Consider the following 18801-nt stretch of genomic DNA (forward strand, 5'->3'; position numbering starts at 1 on the left):
AACTGACAGAACATAACAAAACATGATCCGGGCCACGGATCATGACAGCCAGGGTTTCAAGCTGCATGGGGTTAATGAAAGTGCGCTTCAGAAGGTCCTTTGGCAAGATGGCGGCGCATGGGAATGCAGCGGCTATGCTAACGCTCTTGGGAGTGTAGAGCGATTTGGCAAAAAAACACCCGTCATTTCTGTCAATTTCATGGCTGGCTCAAAGCGTGAACACTCTGTGATCACATACGACCGACAGACAATTCTGGATGTGGATGGAACGGGTCGTTATGGACTGAAAGATGCATGTACGGTGGACCTCCTCGCTAGCATGGGAATACTTTGTGGGCTACATCGAGCGGCCTTTGTAGCAGCGGAGTCAAGTGCTAGCGGTGACCGCCAATGGAGACGACATAAGCGGTCCGAGCGGAAGCAGAAGCGGGGATGCCGAGCTGGGCTAACAACAAAGAGAAAAGTTAACCAAAGAAGCGTGCAGTCTCCGGGTAGGAAGCCATTTAAACTAGAACTAGCCGGCGTCAGGCTGGATAATCCCTGCACACATAGCAATTCTCTTAGAATAAAACACAACTCACATAATGTTTTTTCTTTTGTGACCGTGTCAGAGGCAGACATACATTGTACTGAGGTAGCTAACTATGATGCGTTCAGTTTATCGCAACATCAAGCAAACAATCTGAATATCCCCGTCGTATCAATTCCTAGATATGGTCGAAACTATTTAAAGTGCAATACGCATAATAAACGCAACATTATTAATATTGCTACTTCAGATAATTTCAACAAACAATCCTCAAAACAGCCCACTACCTATAATATGGGCTTTTTAAACATAAGATCATTATCTTCCAAAACGTTATTAGTTAATGAAGTCATTAGAGACAACAAACTTGACGTCGTTGGTCTCGCCGAGACCTGGCTCAAACCAGACGATTTTTTTGCGCTAAATGAGGCATCTCCTCCTAACTATACCAATACACATGTTGCCCGACCTCTTAAAAGGTCTAATATACAATGAAAACTATAATCTTACACCTAACCTAAATAATAAATATAACTCGTTTGAGGTGCTCACTTTGAGGTTTGTCACACCGCTGCCTCTCCACCTGGCTGTTATCTACCGCCCCCCTGGGCCCTATTCGGACTTCATCAGTGAATTCTCAGAGTTTGTTGCTGATCTAGTGACGCACGCCGACAATATAATCATAATGGGGGACTTTAATATCCATATGAATACCCCATCGGACCCTCCATGCGTGGCGCTCCAGACTATAATTGATAGCTGTGGTCTTACACAAATAATAAATGAACCCACGCATCGCAACGGTAATACGATAGATCTAGTGCTTGTCAGGGGTGTCACCACCTCTAAAGTTACGATACTCCTGTACACTAAAGTAATGTCCGATCATTACCTTATAAAATTCGAAGTTCTGACTCATTGTCAACAAACTAATAATAATAATAATAACTACTATAGCAGCCGCAACATTAATGCTGCCACAACGACGACTCTTACTGACCTACTGCCTTCGGTAATGGCACCATTCCCAAATTATGTGGGCTCTATTGATAACCTCACTAACAACTTTAATGACGCCCTGCGCGACACCATTGATATTGTAGCACCGCTAAAGCTAAAAAGGGCCCCTAAAAGGCGTACCCCATGGTTTACAGAAGAAACTAAAGCCCAGAAATTATCATGTAGAAAGCTGGAACGCAAATGGCGTGCGACTTAACTTGAGGTTTTCCATCAAGCATGGTGCGATAGTTTAATAACTTATAAACGCATGCTTACCTCAGCTAAAGCTAAATATTACTCAAATCTCATCCACCTCAACAAAAATGATCCTAAATTTCTGTTTAGTACAGTAGCATCGCTAACCCAACAAGGGACTTCTCCCAGTAGCTCCACCCACTCAGCAGATGACTTTATGAATTTCTTTAATAAGAAAATTGAAGTCATTAGAAAAGAGATTAAAGACAATGCATCTCAGCTACAACTGGGTTCTATTAACACAAATACGACTGTATATACGACGGATACCGCCCTCCAAAATAGTTTCTCTCTCTTTGATGAAATAACATTGGAGGAATTGTCAAAATGTGTAAATGGGACAAAACAAACAACATGTTTACTTGACCCAATTCCTGGGAAACTTATCAAGGAGCTTTTTGTATTACTAGGTCCATCAGTGTTAAATATTATAAACTTATCACTTTCCTCTGGCACTGTTCCCCTAGCATTCAAAAAAGCGGTTATTCATCCTCTACTCAAAAGACCTAACCTCGATCCTGATCTCCTGGTAAACTACCGGCCGGTGTCCCACCTTCCGTTTATCTCGAAAATCCTCGAAAAAATTGTAGCACAGCAGCTAAATGAACACTTAGCGTCTAACAATCTCTGTGAACCTTTTCAGTCCGGTTTCAGGGCAAATCACTCTACGGAGACAGCCCTCGCAAAAATGACTAATGATCTATTGCTAACGATGGATTCTGATGCTTCATCTATGTTGCTGCTTCTTGATCTTAGCGCCGCTTTCGATACTGTTGATCATAATATTTTATTAGAGCGTATCAAAACGCGTATTGGGATGACAGACTTAGCCTTGTCTTGGTTTAACTCTTATCTTACTGACAGGATGCAGTGTGTCTCCCATAACAATGTGACCTCGGACTATGTTAAGGTAACGTGCGGAGTTCCCCAGGGTTCGGTTCTTGGCCCTGCACTCTTTAGTATTTACATGCTGCCGCTAGGTGACATCATACGCAAATACGGTGTTAGCTTTCACTGTTATGCTGATGACACCCAACTCTACATGCCCCTAAAGCTGACCAACACGCCGGATTGTAGTCAGCTGGAGGCGTGTCTTAAAGAAATTAAACAATGGATGTCCGCTAACTTTTTGCAACTCAACGCTAAGAAAACGGAAATGCTGATTATCGGTCCTGCTCAACACCGACATCTATTTAATAATACCACCTTAACATTTGACAACCAAACAATTAAACAAGGTGACTCTGTAAAGAATCTGGGTATTATCTTCGACCCAACTCTCTCGTTTGAGTCGCACATTAAGAGTGTTACTAAAACGGCCTTCTTTCATCTCCGTAATATCGCTAAAATTCGACCCATTTTGTCCACAAGCGATGCTGAGATCATTATCCATGCGTTCGATTACTGTAACGTTTTATTTTCGGGCCTCCCTATGTCTAGCATTAAAAGATTACAGATGGTACAAAATGCGGCTGCTAGACTTTGGACAAAAACAAGAAAGTTTGATCATATTACGCCTATACTGGCTCACTTGCACTGGCTTCCTGTGCACCTAAGATGCGACTTTAAGGTTTTACTACTTACGTATAAAATACTACACGGTCAAGCTCCTGCCTATCTTGACGATTGTATTGTACCATATGTCCCGGCAAGAAATCTGCGTTCAAAGAACTCCGGCTTATTAGTGATTCCCAGAGCCCAAAAAAAGTCTGTGGGCTATAGAGCGTTTTCTATTCGGGCTCCAATACTATGGAATGCTACCTCAGTAGAAGCATTTAAGTCTCATCTTAAAACTCATTTGTATACTCTAGCCTTTAAATAGACTCCCTTTTTAGACCAGTTGATCTGCCGTTTCTTTTCTTTTCTTTTCTACTCTGCTCCAAACCCGGGGTGGACCGCTAGCCTGTCCATCAGATGGGGACATCTCTACGCTGCTGACCCGTCTCCACTCGGGATGGTTCCTGCTGGCCCCACTATGGACTGGACTTTCGCTGATGTGTTGGACTTTCACAATATTATGTCAGACCCACTCGACATCTATTGCTTTCGGTCTCCCCTAGAGGGGGGGGGTTACCCACATATGCGGTCCTCTCCAAGGTTTCTCATAGTCATTCACATTGACGTCCCACTGGGGTGAGTTTTCCTTGCCCGTATGTGGGCTCTGTACCGAGGATGTCGTTGTGGCTTGTACAGCCCTTTGAAACACTTGTGATTTAGGGCTATATAAATAAACATTGATTGATTGATTGATTGATAGTCCTTGTAGCGCTTCTTTGGACCACCAGCAGCACGCTTCGCTTCGTATAGTTGGCCGTAGAGGACTTGGCGGGGCAGGCGGTGATCAGGCAGGCGTATGGTGTGTCCTAGCCACCGCAGGTGTCTTTTGGCCACGGCTGCTTCCATACAGCAGGATTTGAGTGCTCTCCAGGATTTCATTGTAGGGGACTCTGTCTTACCAGGATAGACCAAGGATCTTCTGAAGGCAGCGGATGTGGAAGGCCTCCAAGTTTGCAATGTGCCGCCTGTATGGAGTCCATGTTTCCGCCCCGTAAAGCAGAGTGGACACACATACAGCATTGTAGACGGTTGCTGCGCAGGCGTCCAAAGGTTGATAAGGCTTTATTGATGCGGGTATGTATATCTATGTGGAGGAAGCAGTGGGAGGACAGTTTGGAGCCAAGGTAAGTGAAGTGATCAACTGTTTTGAGTGGGACACCATTTATATGGAAGCTGTGGGGTGAAGAAGGTTGGGTAAGGAGTTGGGACATGACTTCAGTTTTTTGAATATTGACCTGGAGACTGTGGAGAATGCATATATGTTTAAGAGCTATTTCTTTATTCATAGTCATTTTTGAATCAGCTAGTATTTTTCCATTTATACTCTGTCCATGTGGTCCGAAACAGTGTTTGGCTTACAGACTTCAGGACAGACTCCTAATGCAGATTTGACAAAAAGGCTCTGCTTACCTTGATTTATGTTTTGGCCAAATGAGTCTGTCCAGAAGAGTGCAAGAGATGTTCAATCTTCAGCGTGTCATCCCGGACGAGCCCCCAAATTGTTGCGTCTGACCAGTCTCCCTCTCAGGGAATTTAAATCACCCGTCAATCCCAAGTTCTTTAGATGACATATATGCTGAGTAAGAAGGACCATCAAGACAGAATAGGAATATTATCAAGTTTTACTAAAGCTTTAGGAGACCAGTCCAATTGTCCTTTCATATCGACATCTCGAAGTGGTCTAAAATTCAAACGGGAAGAGACAATTTATTGAATACAAAAACAGCCCCCACCCTGTCCAGAAAGGAATACAGCCTCATTGTTCTAATACAGATAAGATAAAAAGGGAGTACTCCAACTCCCACATTCCAATGCCTAAGACAAAACACAGACATCTGCAGACAAAGAGAGACAAGCATACAGAGTATAAATGGAAAAACACTAGCTGATTCAAACATGACTATGAATAAAGAAATAACTCTTAAACATATATGCATTCTCCACAAGGACTGGTACAGAATGGAAATTGTGTTGAGGGCATGCTGCATGGACTGAGGGTTGTGCGCTAACACTGCACAATCATCCGTGTATTGTGGCTAGCAGATTTGGCAGACCTTTGTCTTGGTGTGGGCTTGGAGACGGCAAATATTAAAAAGGCTCCCTTCAAGGTGGTTTTCGAGGTGAACACCGTCTTTGTGATCCAGGCCACGATGGAAGAAGTAGGTGATGGATGAAATGAAAAGATTGAAAAGTACTAGTGCCAGGACACAGCCTTGCTTCACCCCAACATTTACCTTGAAGAACTCTGACTGCAGTTCTCCAGTGAGGACTCTGGCTTGCATCCCATCATGCAGTTGCTGCAGGATGGAGAGAAACTTGGGTGGTACCCCAAGTTTGGACAGTTGTATCCAGATCATCTCACGGTTTATGGTGTCAAACACTTTGCTGAGGTCGATGAAGGCTATATATAGGTCTTTGCACTGCTCTCTGCTCTCTGCTCTCCTCCAGTAACTGCCTTAAGACAAAGACCATGTCGGTGGTGGATCTCGTCTTCCGGAAGCCACATTGTGTCTAAGGGAGAGCAGCTTCCGAGATGTGCTCCTCAAGTCTCTTGAGCATGATCTTTGCCAGCACTTTCCCTGCGATGGAAAGAAGGGAAATTCCACGGCTGTTCCCACAGGCTGCTTTGTCACCTTTGTTCTTGTAGATGACCACAATTTCGGCATCCTTCCAGCCCCATGGGAGGGTCTCATGTTCCCACATGTGTGAAATGAAGAGGTGTATTTATTATTTTTGGCCACATCTACAACAGTTTGAACAGTAACTCTGTGTTTGTATATAAAACATTAAAACATTGAACTTTAATCCAGTGATTCTTTGGCGTACCACTAAATGGAGCCTAGGTACCACAGTTTGAGAACCCCAGTTGAAGAATATGGCTTTACCGATAAACATCATCGTGCACAAATGTATTAACATCCTGTGGAATAGATACATTAAAAAACTGAATAGTTTATATTTTTTTCATTATTATACGAATATTTTTAGGTGTTTGATAATCATTAACTAAAATAACCATCAAGTTATCATTTAAATAATTATAAGCAATAGTATAGTAAAGGGGTTCTAAAAATGAAATACGAATTAAAAAATAAGTTTAAAAAATTAATAGTAATAATAAAAGTTATAAAATGTAAATAAATCATTAGTAATAAATAGACAGTTGGAGTAAATGGAGAAATAAAGGCCAAGTCAATCATAAACATTAGGGATATATATATATATATATATATATATATATATATATATATATATATATATATATATATATATATATATATATATATATATATATATATATATATATATATATATCCATCCATCCATCCATCTTCTTCCGCTTATCCGAGGTGGGGTCGCGGGGGCAGCAGCCTAAGCAGGGAAGCCCAGACTTTCCTCTCCCCAGCCACTTCGTCTAGCTCTTCCCGGGGGATCCCGAGGCGTTCCCAGGCCAGCCGGGAGACATAGTCTTCCCAACGTGTCCTGGGTCTACCCCGTGGCCTCCTACCGGTCGGACATGCCCTAAACACCTCCCTAGGGAAGCGTTCGGGTGGCATCCTGACCAGATGCCCGAACCACCTCAACTGGCTCCTCTCGATGTGGAGGAGCAGAGGCTTTACTTTGAGCTCCCCCCAGATGACAGAGCTTCTCACCCTATCTCTAAGGGAGAGACCCGCCACCCGGCGGAGGAAACTCATTTCGGCCGCTTGTACCCGTGATCTTGTCCTTTCGGTCATGACCCAAAGCTCATGACCATAGGTGAGGATGGGAACGTAGATCGACCGGTAAATTGAGAGCTTTGCCTTCCGGCTCAGCTCCTTTTCACCACAACGGATCGATACAGCGTCCGCATTACTGAAGACGCCGCACCGATCCGCCTGTCGATCTCACAATCCACTCTTCCCTCACTCGTGAACAAGACTCCAAGGTACTTGAACTCCTCCACTTGGGGCAGGGTCTCCTCCGCAACCCGGAGATGGCACTCCACCCTTTTCCGGGCGAGAACCATGGACTCGGACTTGGAGGTGCCGATTCTCATCCCAGTCGCTTCACACTCGGCTGCGAACCGATACAGTGAGAGCTGAAGATCCTGGCCAGATGAAGCCATCAGGACCACATCATCTGCAAAAAGCAGAGACCTAATCCTGCAGCCACCAAACCAGATCCCCTCAACACCCTGACTGACCCTAGAAATTCTGTCCATAAAAGTTATGAACAGAATGGGTGACAAAGGGCGGCCTTGGCGGAGTCCAACCCTCACTGGAAACGTGTCCAACTTACTGCCGGCAATGCGGACCAAACTCTGGCACTGATCATACAGGGAGCGGACCGTCACAATCAGACAGTCTGATACCCCATACTCCCTGAGCACTCCCCACAGGACTTCCCGAGGGACACGGTCGAATGCCTTCTCCAAGTCCACAAAACACATGTAGACTGCTATCGGATCATATATTTTTATATTGCATCACTCTGTATAGCTTGTCCTCATTTTGGTCACTGGTGGAAACAATCCCAACTGACTACACCCACTAACACTGCAGGGTCAACAGCCAATCACAGGGCTCATACTGTATAGACCTGGGCCCTTGAGTTCAGTTCAAAACATGGGAGGGACTTGAACATTGTGTGGAGGAACTTGAACCAATGTAAACGCATTGGCAGATCCTTAAATTGACATTTTAAGTAGGTCGGTAGAAGCATTTAAGTCCTTCAAACTCACTCAAGCTTTTTAAATAGACTCTGTTTTTGACCACTTAACCTGACATTTTTCCTTTTTGCCACCCTCTCTTTACCAGGTGGCCACAGATAATCCTTGAAGAGGTTCTGGCAAGCTTCTGGTTGAATTTTTGACCACTCGCCTTGACAAAATTGGTGCAGTTCAGCTAAATGTGTTGCTTTTCTGACATGGACTTGTTTCTTCAGCATTGTCCACACGTTTAAGTCAGGACTTTGGGAAGGCCATTCTAAAACCTTCACTCTATCCTGATTTAGCCATTCCTTTACCACTTTTGAGGTGTGTTTGGGGTCATTGTCCTGTTGGAACACCCAACTGCGCCCAAGACCCAACCTCCGGGCTGATGATTTTAGCTTGTCCTGAAGAATTTGGAGGTAATCCTCCTTTTTCATTGTCCCATTTACTCTCTGTAAAGCACCAGTTCCATTTGTTACGTCTTCTGGGGCGCATTGCTGCGCTGGTAGCGTTCCTTCCAATGCAGAAGACAAGCAGGAGTAGCGTGCAGGTAAGATTAAGTTTTTTAATAAATTAAACGCAGGACAAAAATACAAAACTGAGGACGCTGGCAAGCGTGGAGCTAAACAAAACACAAAATGTCACCAAGGGTGAAAATTGAGGAATGCTAGCGTGTACAAAATCACTACAGCGAGGAGAAAAACCAGGAGAACGTAAATGTTGCCTATAGCAAACATTGACCCAGCAACTACTGCTGGGTGACAGGAAACTATAAAGGGGAGTGATTAACCAAAACACCTGGTGGGAACACTAATTGCAAAACTAAGAGAGGTGAGGAGGATCAGTGCCTATGGAAACCAACAGAAAACAAGGAAAGGGTGCACCTAGGGAACAGACTAAAACAGAAAAACTACCAAACCCAAATCATGCCATGACCCGGGTGACGGATCATGACACCATTGGCAGAAAAACAGGCCCAGAGCATAATACTATCACCACCATGCTTGACGGTAGGAATGGTGTTCCTGGGATTAAAGACCTCACCTTTTCTCCTCCAAACATCCATCCATCCATTTTCTACCGCTTGTCCCCCAAACATATTGCTGGGTATTGTGGCCAAACAGCTCCATTTTTGTTTCATCTGACCACAGAACTTTCCTCCAGAAGGTCTTATCTTTGTCCATGTGAGCAGCAGCATAATTTAGACGAGCCTTATGGTGTGGCTTCTGGAGCAAGGGCTTCCTTCTTGCATGGTAGCCCCCCAGTACATGGCGATGCAAAACACGCTTGACTGTCAAAAATTCAAGCAGAAGCTTGCCAGAAGCTTGTGGATGGCTACCAAAAGCGCCTTATTGCGGTGAAACTTGCCAAGGGACATGTAAGCAAATATTAAAGGCCTACTGAAAGCCACTACTACCGACCACGCAGTCTGATAGTTTATATATCAATGATGAAATCTTAACATTGCAACACATGCCAATACGGCCGGGTTAACTTATAAAGTGCAATTTTAAACTACGTCATGTTTCAACGTCAATCGTTGAAACGGAAGTATTCGGACACATTGTATCTCAATACAAACAGCTCTGTTTTCATCTCAAAATTCCACAGTATTCTGGACATCTGTGTTGGTGAATCTTTTGCAATTTGTTTAATGAACAATAGAGACTGCAAAGAAGAAAGCTGTAGGTGGGATCGGTGTATTAGCGGCTGGCTGCAGCAACACAACCAGGAGGACTTTGAGGATAGCAGACGCGCTATCCGACGCTAGCCGCCGACCGCATCTATGATCGGGTGAAGTCCTTCGTCGCGCCGTCGATCACTGGAACGCAGGTGAGCACGGGTGTTGATGAGCAGATGAGGGCTGGCGTAGGTGAAGAGATAATGTTTTTATCATAGCTCTGACAAGGTCCCGTAGCTAAGTTAGCTTCAATGGCGTTGTTAGCAACAGCATTGCTAGGCTTCGACAGGCGGCACAGCATTAACCGTGTAGTTACATGTCCAGTGTTTGGTTCGGTGTCTCCTGATAGTAGTATTGTTGATCCTCTGTCTATCCTTCCAGTCAGGGGCTTATTTCTTTTGTTTCTATCTGCATTTAAGCACGATGCTATCACGTTAGCTCCGTAGCTAAAGTGCTTCACCGATGTATTGTCGTGGAGATAAAAGTCACTGTGAATGTCCATTTCGCGTTCTTGACTCTCATTTTCAAGAGGATATAGTATCCGAGGTGGTTTAAAATACAAATCCGTGATCCACAATAGAAAAAGGAGAAAGTGTGGAATCCAATGAGCCAGCTTGTACCTAAGTTACGGTCAGAGCGAAAAAAGATACGTCCTGCACTGCACTCTAGTCCTTCACTCTTACGTTCCTCATCCACATCCTCGCTCAAATTAATGGGGTAATCGTCGCTTTCTCGGTCCGAATCGCTCTCGCTGCTGGTGTAAACAATGGGGAAATGTGATGAGCCTTTCAACCTGTGACGTCACGCTACTTCCGGTACAGGCAAGGCTTTTTTTTTATCAGCGACCAAAAGTTGCGAACTTTATCGTCGATGTTCTCTACTAAATCCTTTCAGCAAAAATATGGCAATATCACGAAATGATCAAGTATGACACATAGAATGGATCTGCTATCCCCGTTTAAATAAATAAAAATTCATTTCAGTAGGCCTTTAACATTGCTGTACGTATACTTTTGACCCAGCACATTTGCTCACATTTTCAGTAGACCCATAATAAATTCATAAAAGAAGCAAACTTCATGAATGTTTTTTGTGACCAACAAGTATGTGCTCCAATCACTACATCACAAAAAAATAAGAGTTGTAGAAATGATTGGAAACTCAACACAGCCATGACATGATGTTATTTACAAGTGTATGTCTATTCATTTTGAGGGTTTCCACGAGTTCATCCAAACTTCATCGATCTGTGTGCTTAGAGTTCAAATCTGAGGTTGCCGTCAGACATTGGTGTTACAAAATAGTGCTTGCAAAGTTTGCACTGCGTGTGTGACGCCAGGAACCTTCCCCTAGTAAGAGTGCATCCGTTCACCTCCAATCCCATGCAAGCTATGAGGTGACTAAACAATAGTCGTCTGCCTTCATGCCCTCTCCCCTTTACACACGCTTCTTATAAAACCACCCTGCACGTCCACATCCTCCTCTTATTTCCCAACGTCTACTGTACCGACCGTACGCACCGCAGCCGCCGCCATGCCTGTGGACTTCAGCGGGAAATGGACACTGGAGAGCAGTGACAAATTTGACGATTACATGAAAGCACTTGGTAGGCTCCAACTCAACACATGTTCAATGTCTCTGTTTACATGTGCGTGTACGCTTCCCGCAGATATTGACTTCGCCACCAGGAAAATCGCGGCGTGTCTGTCGCAAACCAAAGTGGTGGTCCAAGAAGGCGACGTGTTCGACTTCAAAACAACGAGCACCTTCAGGAACTACGACCTGGCCTTCACCGTGGGTGTGGAGTTTGAGGAGTACACCAAGGGACTAGACAACAGAACTGTCAAGGTGAGTGCCCAAAAATGGTACGGGAGTAAGAGTACCGTTACTTTAGAACAGGGGTCACCAACGCGGTGCCCGCGGACACCAGGTAGCCCGTAAGGACCAGATGAGTAGCCCGCTGGCCTGTTCTAAATATAGCTCAAATAGCAGCACTTACCAGTGAGCAGCCTCTATTTTTTAAATTTTATTTATTTACTAGCAAGCTGGTCTCGCTTTGCCTGACATTTTTAATTCTAAGAGAGACAAAACTCAAATAGAATTTGAAAATCCAAGAAAATATTTTAAAGACTTGGTCTTCACTTGTTTAAATAAATTCATAATTTTTTTTACTTTGCTTCTTGTAACTTTCAGAAAGACAATTTTAGAGAAAAAATACAACCTTAAAAATTATTTTAGGATTTATAAACACATATACCTTTTTACCTTTTAAATTCCTTCCTCTTCTTTCCTGACAATTTAAATCAATGTTCAAGTAAATTTATTTGTTTTATTGTAAAGAATAATAAATACATTTTAATTTAATTATTCATTTTAGCTTCTGTTTTTTTCGACGAAGAATATTTGTGAAATATTTCTTCAAACTTATTATGATTAAATTTCAAAAAAAATTATTCTGGCAAATCTAGAAAATCTGTAGAATCAAATTTAAATCTTATTTCAAAGTCTTTTGAATTTCTTTTACATTTTTTGTTCTGGAAAATCTAGAAGAAATAATGATTTGTCTTTGTTAGAAATGTAGCTTGGTCCAATTTGTTATATATTCTAACAAAGTGCAGATTGGATTTTAACCTATTTAAAATATGTCATCAAAATTCTAAAATTAATCTTAATCAGGAAAAATTACTAATGATGTTCCATAAATAATTTTTTACATTTTTTCAAAAAGATTCGAATTAGCTAGTTTTTTTTGGTTGAATTTTGAATTTTAAAGAGTCGAAATTGAAGATAAACTATGTTTAAAAATTTTATTATCATTTTTTTCATGTTTTCTCCTCTTTTAAACCGTTCAATTAAGTGTAAATATCATTAATTATTAATAATAACATAGAGTTAAAGGTAAATTGAGCAAATTGGCTATTTCTGGCAATTTATTTAAGTGTGTATCAAACTGGTAGCCCTTCTGCATTGATCAGTACCTAAGAAGTAGCTCTTGGTTTCAAAAAGGTTGGTGACCCCTGCTTTAGAATAATATGACTCGTGTTAAAGTAAAAAGTAGTCAGCAAAATAATTACAGGAGTAAGTACAAAAAACTACTAAAGTATTAAGTAACTTGTGAGTAACTTGTAGTTTATTAAGTAGTTAATTTTTAATGGTTTTTGGAATACAATTTTAGTTGGTGTGTGTGTGTGTGTGTGTGTGTGTGTGTGTGTGTGTGTGTGTGTGTGTGTGTGTGTGTGTGTGTGTGTGTGTGTGTGTGTGTGTGTGTGTGTGTGTGTTCCGGCAATGCTTACTTAATGGGGACATCGCTCTGTTTACACAGTCACCTTTAGGGACCTCTGACGGTATGGGGACAAAAAAAACAGGTCCCCTAAAGGGAAACCTTTTCAAAAGATAGTCAGATCCATTCTGAAGATACCCAAGTGATTTTTAAGCTTTGGCCCATAAAGTCGAGAAGCACATGAAGCGATTCATCCCTTCTGGTATTGTACCGGCAAAGAGTGACTCCTTAAAATGTTTGTGGGCCGAACCGCAAGCTCTCCAAAACCGGGAATGGCAAGCATTGAAGTTCTATGTGTACAACCGCATTACGGCCTGCAAAAGGAGATTGCAGGTAAAATAGTAGATTAAGAGATAATCAGCAAGACTGGTTAAGTAGAACAGTTTTTTATGTTCTTCATGTTCAATGTTTTTAAAAATAAAAAATAAAAATAAAAGTTTAAATGAGTTTGTATTTTATTTCTGTGGTTTAAGGTAAAATAAGATAATCCAGGTCCCCATTCTAAATGATAACCAGCATGTGTGTGTGTGTGTGTTCTTGTATTTCTACCCTTCTTGAGACATCAACAAGGAAAAGTACCTTCCATATGAGGAGGTGTGAACAAGTTAGGACATACACTATGTTCAAAAGTTTGGGGTCACCCAAACAATTTTGTGGAATAGCCTTCGTTTCTAAGAACAAGAATAGACTGTCGAGTTTCAGATGAAAGTTCTCTTTTTCTGGCCATTTTGAGCGTTTAATTGACCCCACAAATGTGATGCTCCAGAAACTCAATCTGCTCAAAGGAAGGTCAGTTTTGTAGCTTCTGTAACGAGCTAAACTGTTTTCAGATGTGTGAACATGATTGCACAAGGGTTTTCTAATCATCAATTAGCCGTCTGAGCCAATGAGCAAACACATTGTACCATTAGAACACTGGAGTGATAGTTGCTGGAAATGGGCCTCTATACACCTATGTAGATATTGCACCAAAACCAGACATTTGCAGCTAGAATAGTCATTTACCACATTAGCAATGTATAGAGTGTATTTCTTTAAAGTTAAGACTAGTTTAAAGTTATCTTCATTGAAAAGTACAGTGCTTTTCCTTCAAAAATAAGGACATTTCAATGTGACCCCAAACTTTTGAACGGTAGTGTAAATCATGGTCCCAATACGGGAAACCAGTGCATCTAATAGGGAATGTCCCATTTGCATGCCTGGTGGGGAAATCTATCAAAATGAGGGTGGTCCCAAAAAGGAGGGATTTTTCAAATTGACGTGTGTGTCGGTTTTAAAAGCGCTCCCCCTCTGGCCAACATATGAAATAACAAGTGTGTGTAAGAAATTGAAATGCGCCCTCTCTGGCCAACATATGAAATAACAAGTGGGGCGGCATAGCTCGGTTGGTAGAGTGGCCGTGCCAGCAACTTGAGGGTTCCAGGTTCGATTCCCTCTTCCACCATCTTAGTCACTGCCGTTGTGTCCTTGGGCAAGACACTTTACCCACCTGCTCCCAGTGCCACCCACACTGGTTTAAATGTAACTTAGGTATTGGGTTTCACTATGTAAAGCGCTTTGAGTCACTAGAGAAAGGCGCTATATAAATATAATTCACTCACTCACACTCACAAGTGTGTGTAAAAAACTTTAAGTGCTCTCCCTCTGGCCAACTTATGTATTAACAAGTGCGTGTAAGAAATTGAAATGCGCCCCCCTTTGGCCAAAATTAATTACAAAATAAAAATAAATATGTATATAGGGACATATTGTTATAACTAAGTAAATAAAAAAATAAAAAAATTAAATAATTAACTAAAAACTTACCTTGTTTATATGTGCATCGTATGTATATATTATTAATGTTGTAAATACATATCTTTATATATCTAGAAAGGGTGGTCCTAAAGAGGGAGGCATTTTTCGGAGGCCTCAAGAAGGTAACAAATACAAGCGTGTGTGTGTGTGTGTGTGTGTGTGTGTGTGTGTGTGTGTGTGTGTGTGTGTGTGTGTGTGTGTGTGTGTGTGTGTGTGTGTGTGTGTAAAACAATTCATTTACAATTTACTTCAACATGTTTTCTCTAGTTATAAGTACAATTCCTGTAAACTGAAGTGTGAACATTTCCACTGAGACAGATGACAGCACATCATTTAAATTTTCTTTTTACTAGTTTAAAAGTAATCAAACTAGTAATCAAATTAGTAAAAAGACCATTTAAATGATGTGCTGTCATCTGTCTCAGTGGAAATGTTCACACTTCAGCTTACAGGAATTGTACTTATAACTAAAGAAAACATGTTGAAGTAAATTGTCAATGAACACACACACTTGTATTTGTTACCTTCTTGAGGCCTCTGAAAAATGCCTCCCTCTTTAGGACCACCCTTTCTAGATATATAAAGATTTGTATTTACAACATGAACAATATATACATACTATACAAATATAAGAAAGGTAAGTTTTTAGGGAATTATTTAGTTTTTTTTTTGTTTTCTTTTATTTACTTCAAGTTATTACAAGTGTGTGTGTGTGTGTGTGTGTGTGTGTGTGTGTGTGTGTGTGTGTGTGTGTGTGTGTGTGTGTGTGTGTGTGTGTGTGTAAAACAATTCATTTACAATTTACTTCAACATGTTTTCTCTAGTTATAAGTACAATTCCTGTAAGCTGAAGTGTGAACATTTCCACTGAGACAGATGACAGCACATTATTTAAATGTTCTTTTTACTAGTTTAAAAGTAATCAAACTAGTAATCAAATTGGTAAAAAGACCATTTAAATGATGTGCTGTCGTCTGTCTCAGTGGAAATGTTCACACTTCAGCTTACAGGAATTGTACTTATAACTAAAGAAAACATGTTGAAGTAAATTGTCAATGAACACACACACTTGTATTTGTTACCTTCTTGAGGCCTCTGAAAAATGCCTCCCTCTTTAGGACCAGCCTTTCTAGATATATAAAGATTTGTATTTACAACATGAACAATATATACATACTATACAAATATAAGAAAGGTAAGTTTTTAGGGAATTATTTAGTTTTTGTTTTCTTTTCTTTTATTTACTTCAAGTTATTACAAGTGTGTGTGTGTGTGTGTGTGTGTGTGTGTGTGTGTGTGTGTGTGTGTGTGTGTGTGTGTGTGTGTGTGTGTGTGTGTGTGTGTGTGTGTGTGTGTGTGTGTGTGTGTGTGTGTGTGTGTGTAAAACAATTATTTTACAATATACTTCAACATGTTTTCTTTAGTTAGAAGTAGAATTCCTGTAAGCTGAAATGTGAACATTTCCACTGAGACAGATGACAGCACATCATTTAAATGTTATTTTTACTAGTTTAAAAGTAATCATTGAAGATTATTTTTGGTTGCTTTGTCTGACGTCATGTCACTTTTTACAGGCAGTACGTTTCTATGCACTAAATTACCTGAGATCGGTAGGTTATGAGTTCAAATCCCGGCCGAGTCATACCAAAGACTATAAAAATGGGACCCATTACCTCCCTGCTTGGCACTCAGCATGAAGGGTTGGAATTGGGGGTTAAATCACCAAAAATGGTTCCCGGGCGTGGCCACTGCTGCTGCTCACTGCTCCCCTCACCTCCCTGTCTCAAACACGTGCTGGCGTCATGTCACGTAATTAAAGTGTCTTCTTTGGGAACATTCTGATACTTATTTAAACAAGTAAGCAGGTCTATTTGATCATATACTTAAAAATACTGACTTATTTCAGCTTCCTGCAGTTGTACTTTGTGCTTGTTTGATTAGTGAAATGGTATCAAACATCACTACTGCTTACGTTGGATCGGCTAAACAGAGTCAGATCTTCAACCAACACAATCCATAAAAAAAAAAAGGCCCTGTTGAGTTTTCTAGCGACCCAGATGGCTGTATTTACAGTGCATATGAAAAATATTCACAGCGCTTCACTTCTTCCACGTTTTGTTGTGTTACAGCCTTATTCCAAAAATGTAATCATTAATTTTTGTCCTCAAAATTCTACAGACAATACCCCATAATGACAATGTAAAAAGTTTTTTGTTTTTTTTACATTGCATTTTTTTTTTAAACTAAAAAAGCACCTCTCAAGCGCCATCAGGTTGGTTTTCATCCAGGATGTTGCTGTACATTGCCGCATTCATCTTTCCCTCTATCCTGACTAGCCTCCCAGTGTCATTGTCATTCATCTGCGCATGATACGTTAAATAAATTGTTATTATTATCCGAGCTTTCTGTTTTACTGTATGATGAAATGTTCTAATGTGGATTTTCAGAGTCTGGTGTCCTGGGAGGGGAACAAGCTTGTTTGCACCCAGAAGGGAGAGAAAGCAAATCGAGGCTGGAAGCACTGGATTGAAGGGGACAAAATGTACCTGGTGGGTCAGCAGAACTGCTCTCAGACTTAGGAACGGGTGCCAAATTTGGTACTTTTATAGATACCAACTTTATTTCGTCTGTATCAGCAGGTATCGATTTCCATTCAATCCAACCAGAGCCATATTTCATTACCTTTTTTTGCACGTGACCTCATGTCCGGTTGCAGACTCAGCACCGGCTTAAACGCTTGGCAGGGAAACAAGCACTCAAGCTGCACTTAGAGTGGACATAACTGCCTTTCGAATGTTGCAATTTCCCATGCCAATAAAAGCAAGTATGCCTGATAAAAATACAAAACTTCCGTACATTCAAAATGTGCTAGCGCGATGCTAACTTACATCGGCTGTGTCATATACATGCTACTGATTCGCATTAGCGATTTTACATGGCGATTTTAACACCTCCCAATTTGTTCATGACAACTACAACTAAGACGCACGTTACAACTAGCTGGTGTGTAAAAGGAAAATACTTACAGTATAAACACTTTTTAGGGCGCAACAAAAGACTGGACTTTCAGCTTAACAGCAAAGACTACTTCCTCGCTAGGAAACACACTGTAGTCTGTACACTACTGCCATCTAATGTTTTGGAATTGCAACCGCATGTAAAGTCTACTGTACAATACTCGCAAATGAGACTCAGAAATGTAAGAAATCAAGATATAAAAACTGCACAACACAGTTGTCATAATCAGCTTACTGATAAATGCACAGTGAAAAAAAAAAACATTTATTACGACATGGACAGACGCAAAAAGTCCCCTCAATGCAACTTTTTGTAAAAAATAAATAAATAATAATAATGATCTGATGGCATAATTCTAATGTGTCTTTCTCCCGACAGGAAGTGACGTGTCAAGATGCAGTTTGTCTGCAGGTGTTCAAGAGAAAAGAATAAAAGACACGATGTTCATTTTGTTATCTTTTTATCCCCTAACAATTCCTATGTTTGACATAAACTTGATGTCTGTTCTTAACCTTAAAAGGTGTGTTTGGTTTTGAATGAGTGGAATTGTCCTTTTGCATTAAAGACACAATGTAAAAAAAAAAAAAAAGTTGCAATGACATCATTATTGTTATTATTTATTTTAGGGAATAAACAGCTATTAGCTCCAGCTCACCCATGACTCTCATGAGGACACGCAGTATAGACTTGGTGCAGCTTGAAGTCAACAATAAAATAAAATGACAACATTTGCAGCACACGTTTCACGCGAGTCGGACGACGTTTGTGGTCACATTCAGGACATACTTGCCAACCTTGAGACCTCCAATTTTGGGAGGTGGGGGGTGTGGTTGGGGGGGGGCGTGGAGTATATTTACAGCTAGAATTCACCAAGTCAAGTATTCCATATATATATATATGTATATATATATACAGTATATATATATATATATATATATATATATATAGATCCTGAAAATATGCAAACAAAACTGTGTTTGGATAATTGATACT

General features: G+C 41.0%; 1 protein-coding gene across 1 annotated transcript; it reads left to right on the forward strand.

The window, feature by feature from the left end:
- The first annotated feature begins 11142 nt into the window (after positions 1 to 11142).
- On the forward strand, positions 11143 to 18401 carry LOC133631273 (retinol-binding protein 2-like). Its single transcript, XM_062023448.1, has 4 exons — positions 11143 to 11320; positions 11384 to 11562; positions 17238 to 17339; positions 18187 to 18401. The coding sequence occupies exons 1-4, from the start codon at positions 11248 to 11250 to the stop codon at positions 18238 to 18240; spliced, it is 408 nt and encodes a 135-aa protein (XP_061879432.1). The 5' UTR covers positions 11143 to 11247; the 3' UTR covers positions 18241 to 18401.
- Positions 18402 to 18801: the final 400 nt, after the last annotated feature.

The sequence above is a fragment of the Entelurus aequoreus genome, linkage group LG16, assembly GCF_033978785.1.
Source record: "Entelurus aequoreus isolate RoL-2023_Sb linkage group LG16, RoL_Eaeq_v1.1, whole genome shotgun sequence".
In the NCBI taxonomy this organism is placed as follows: Eukaryota; Metazoa; Chordata; class Actinopteri; order Syngnathiformes; family Syngnathidae; genus Entelurus; species Entelurus aequoreus.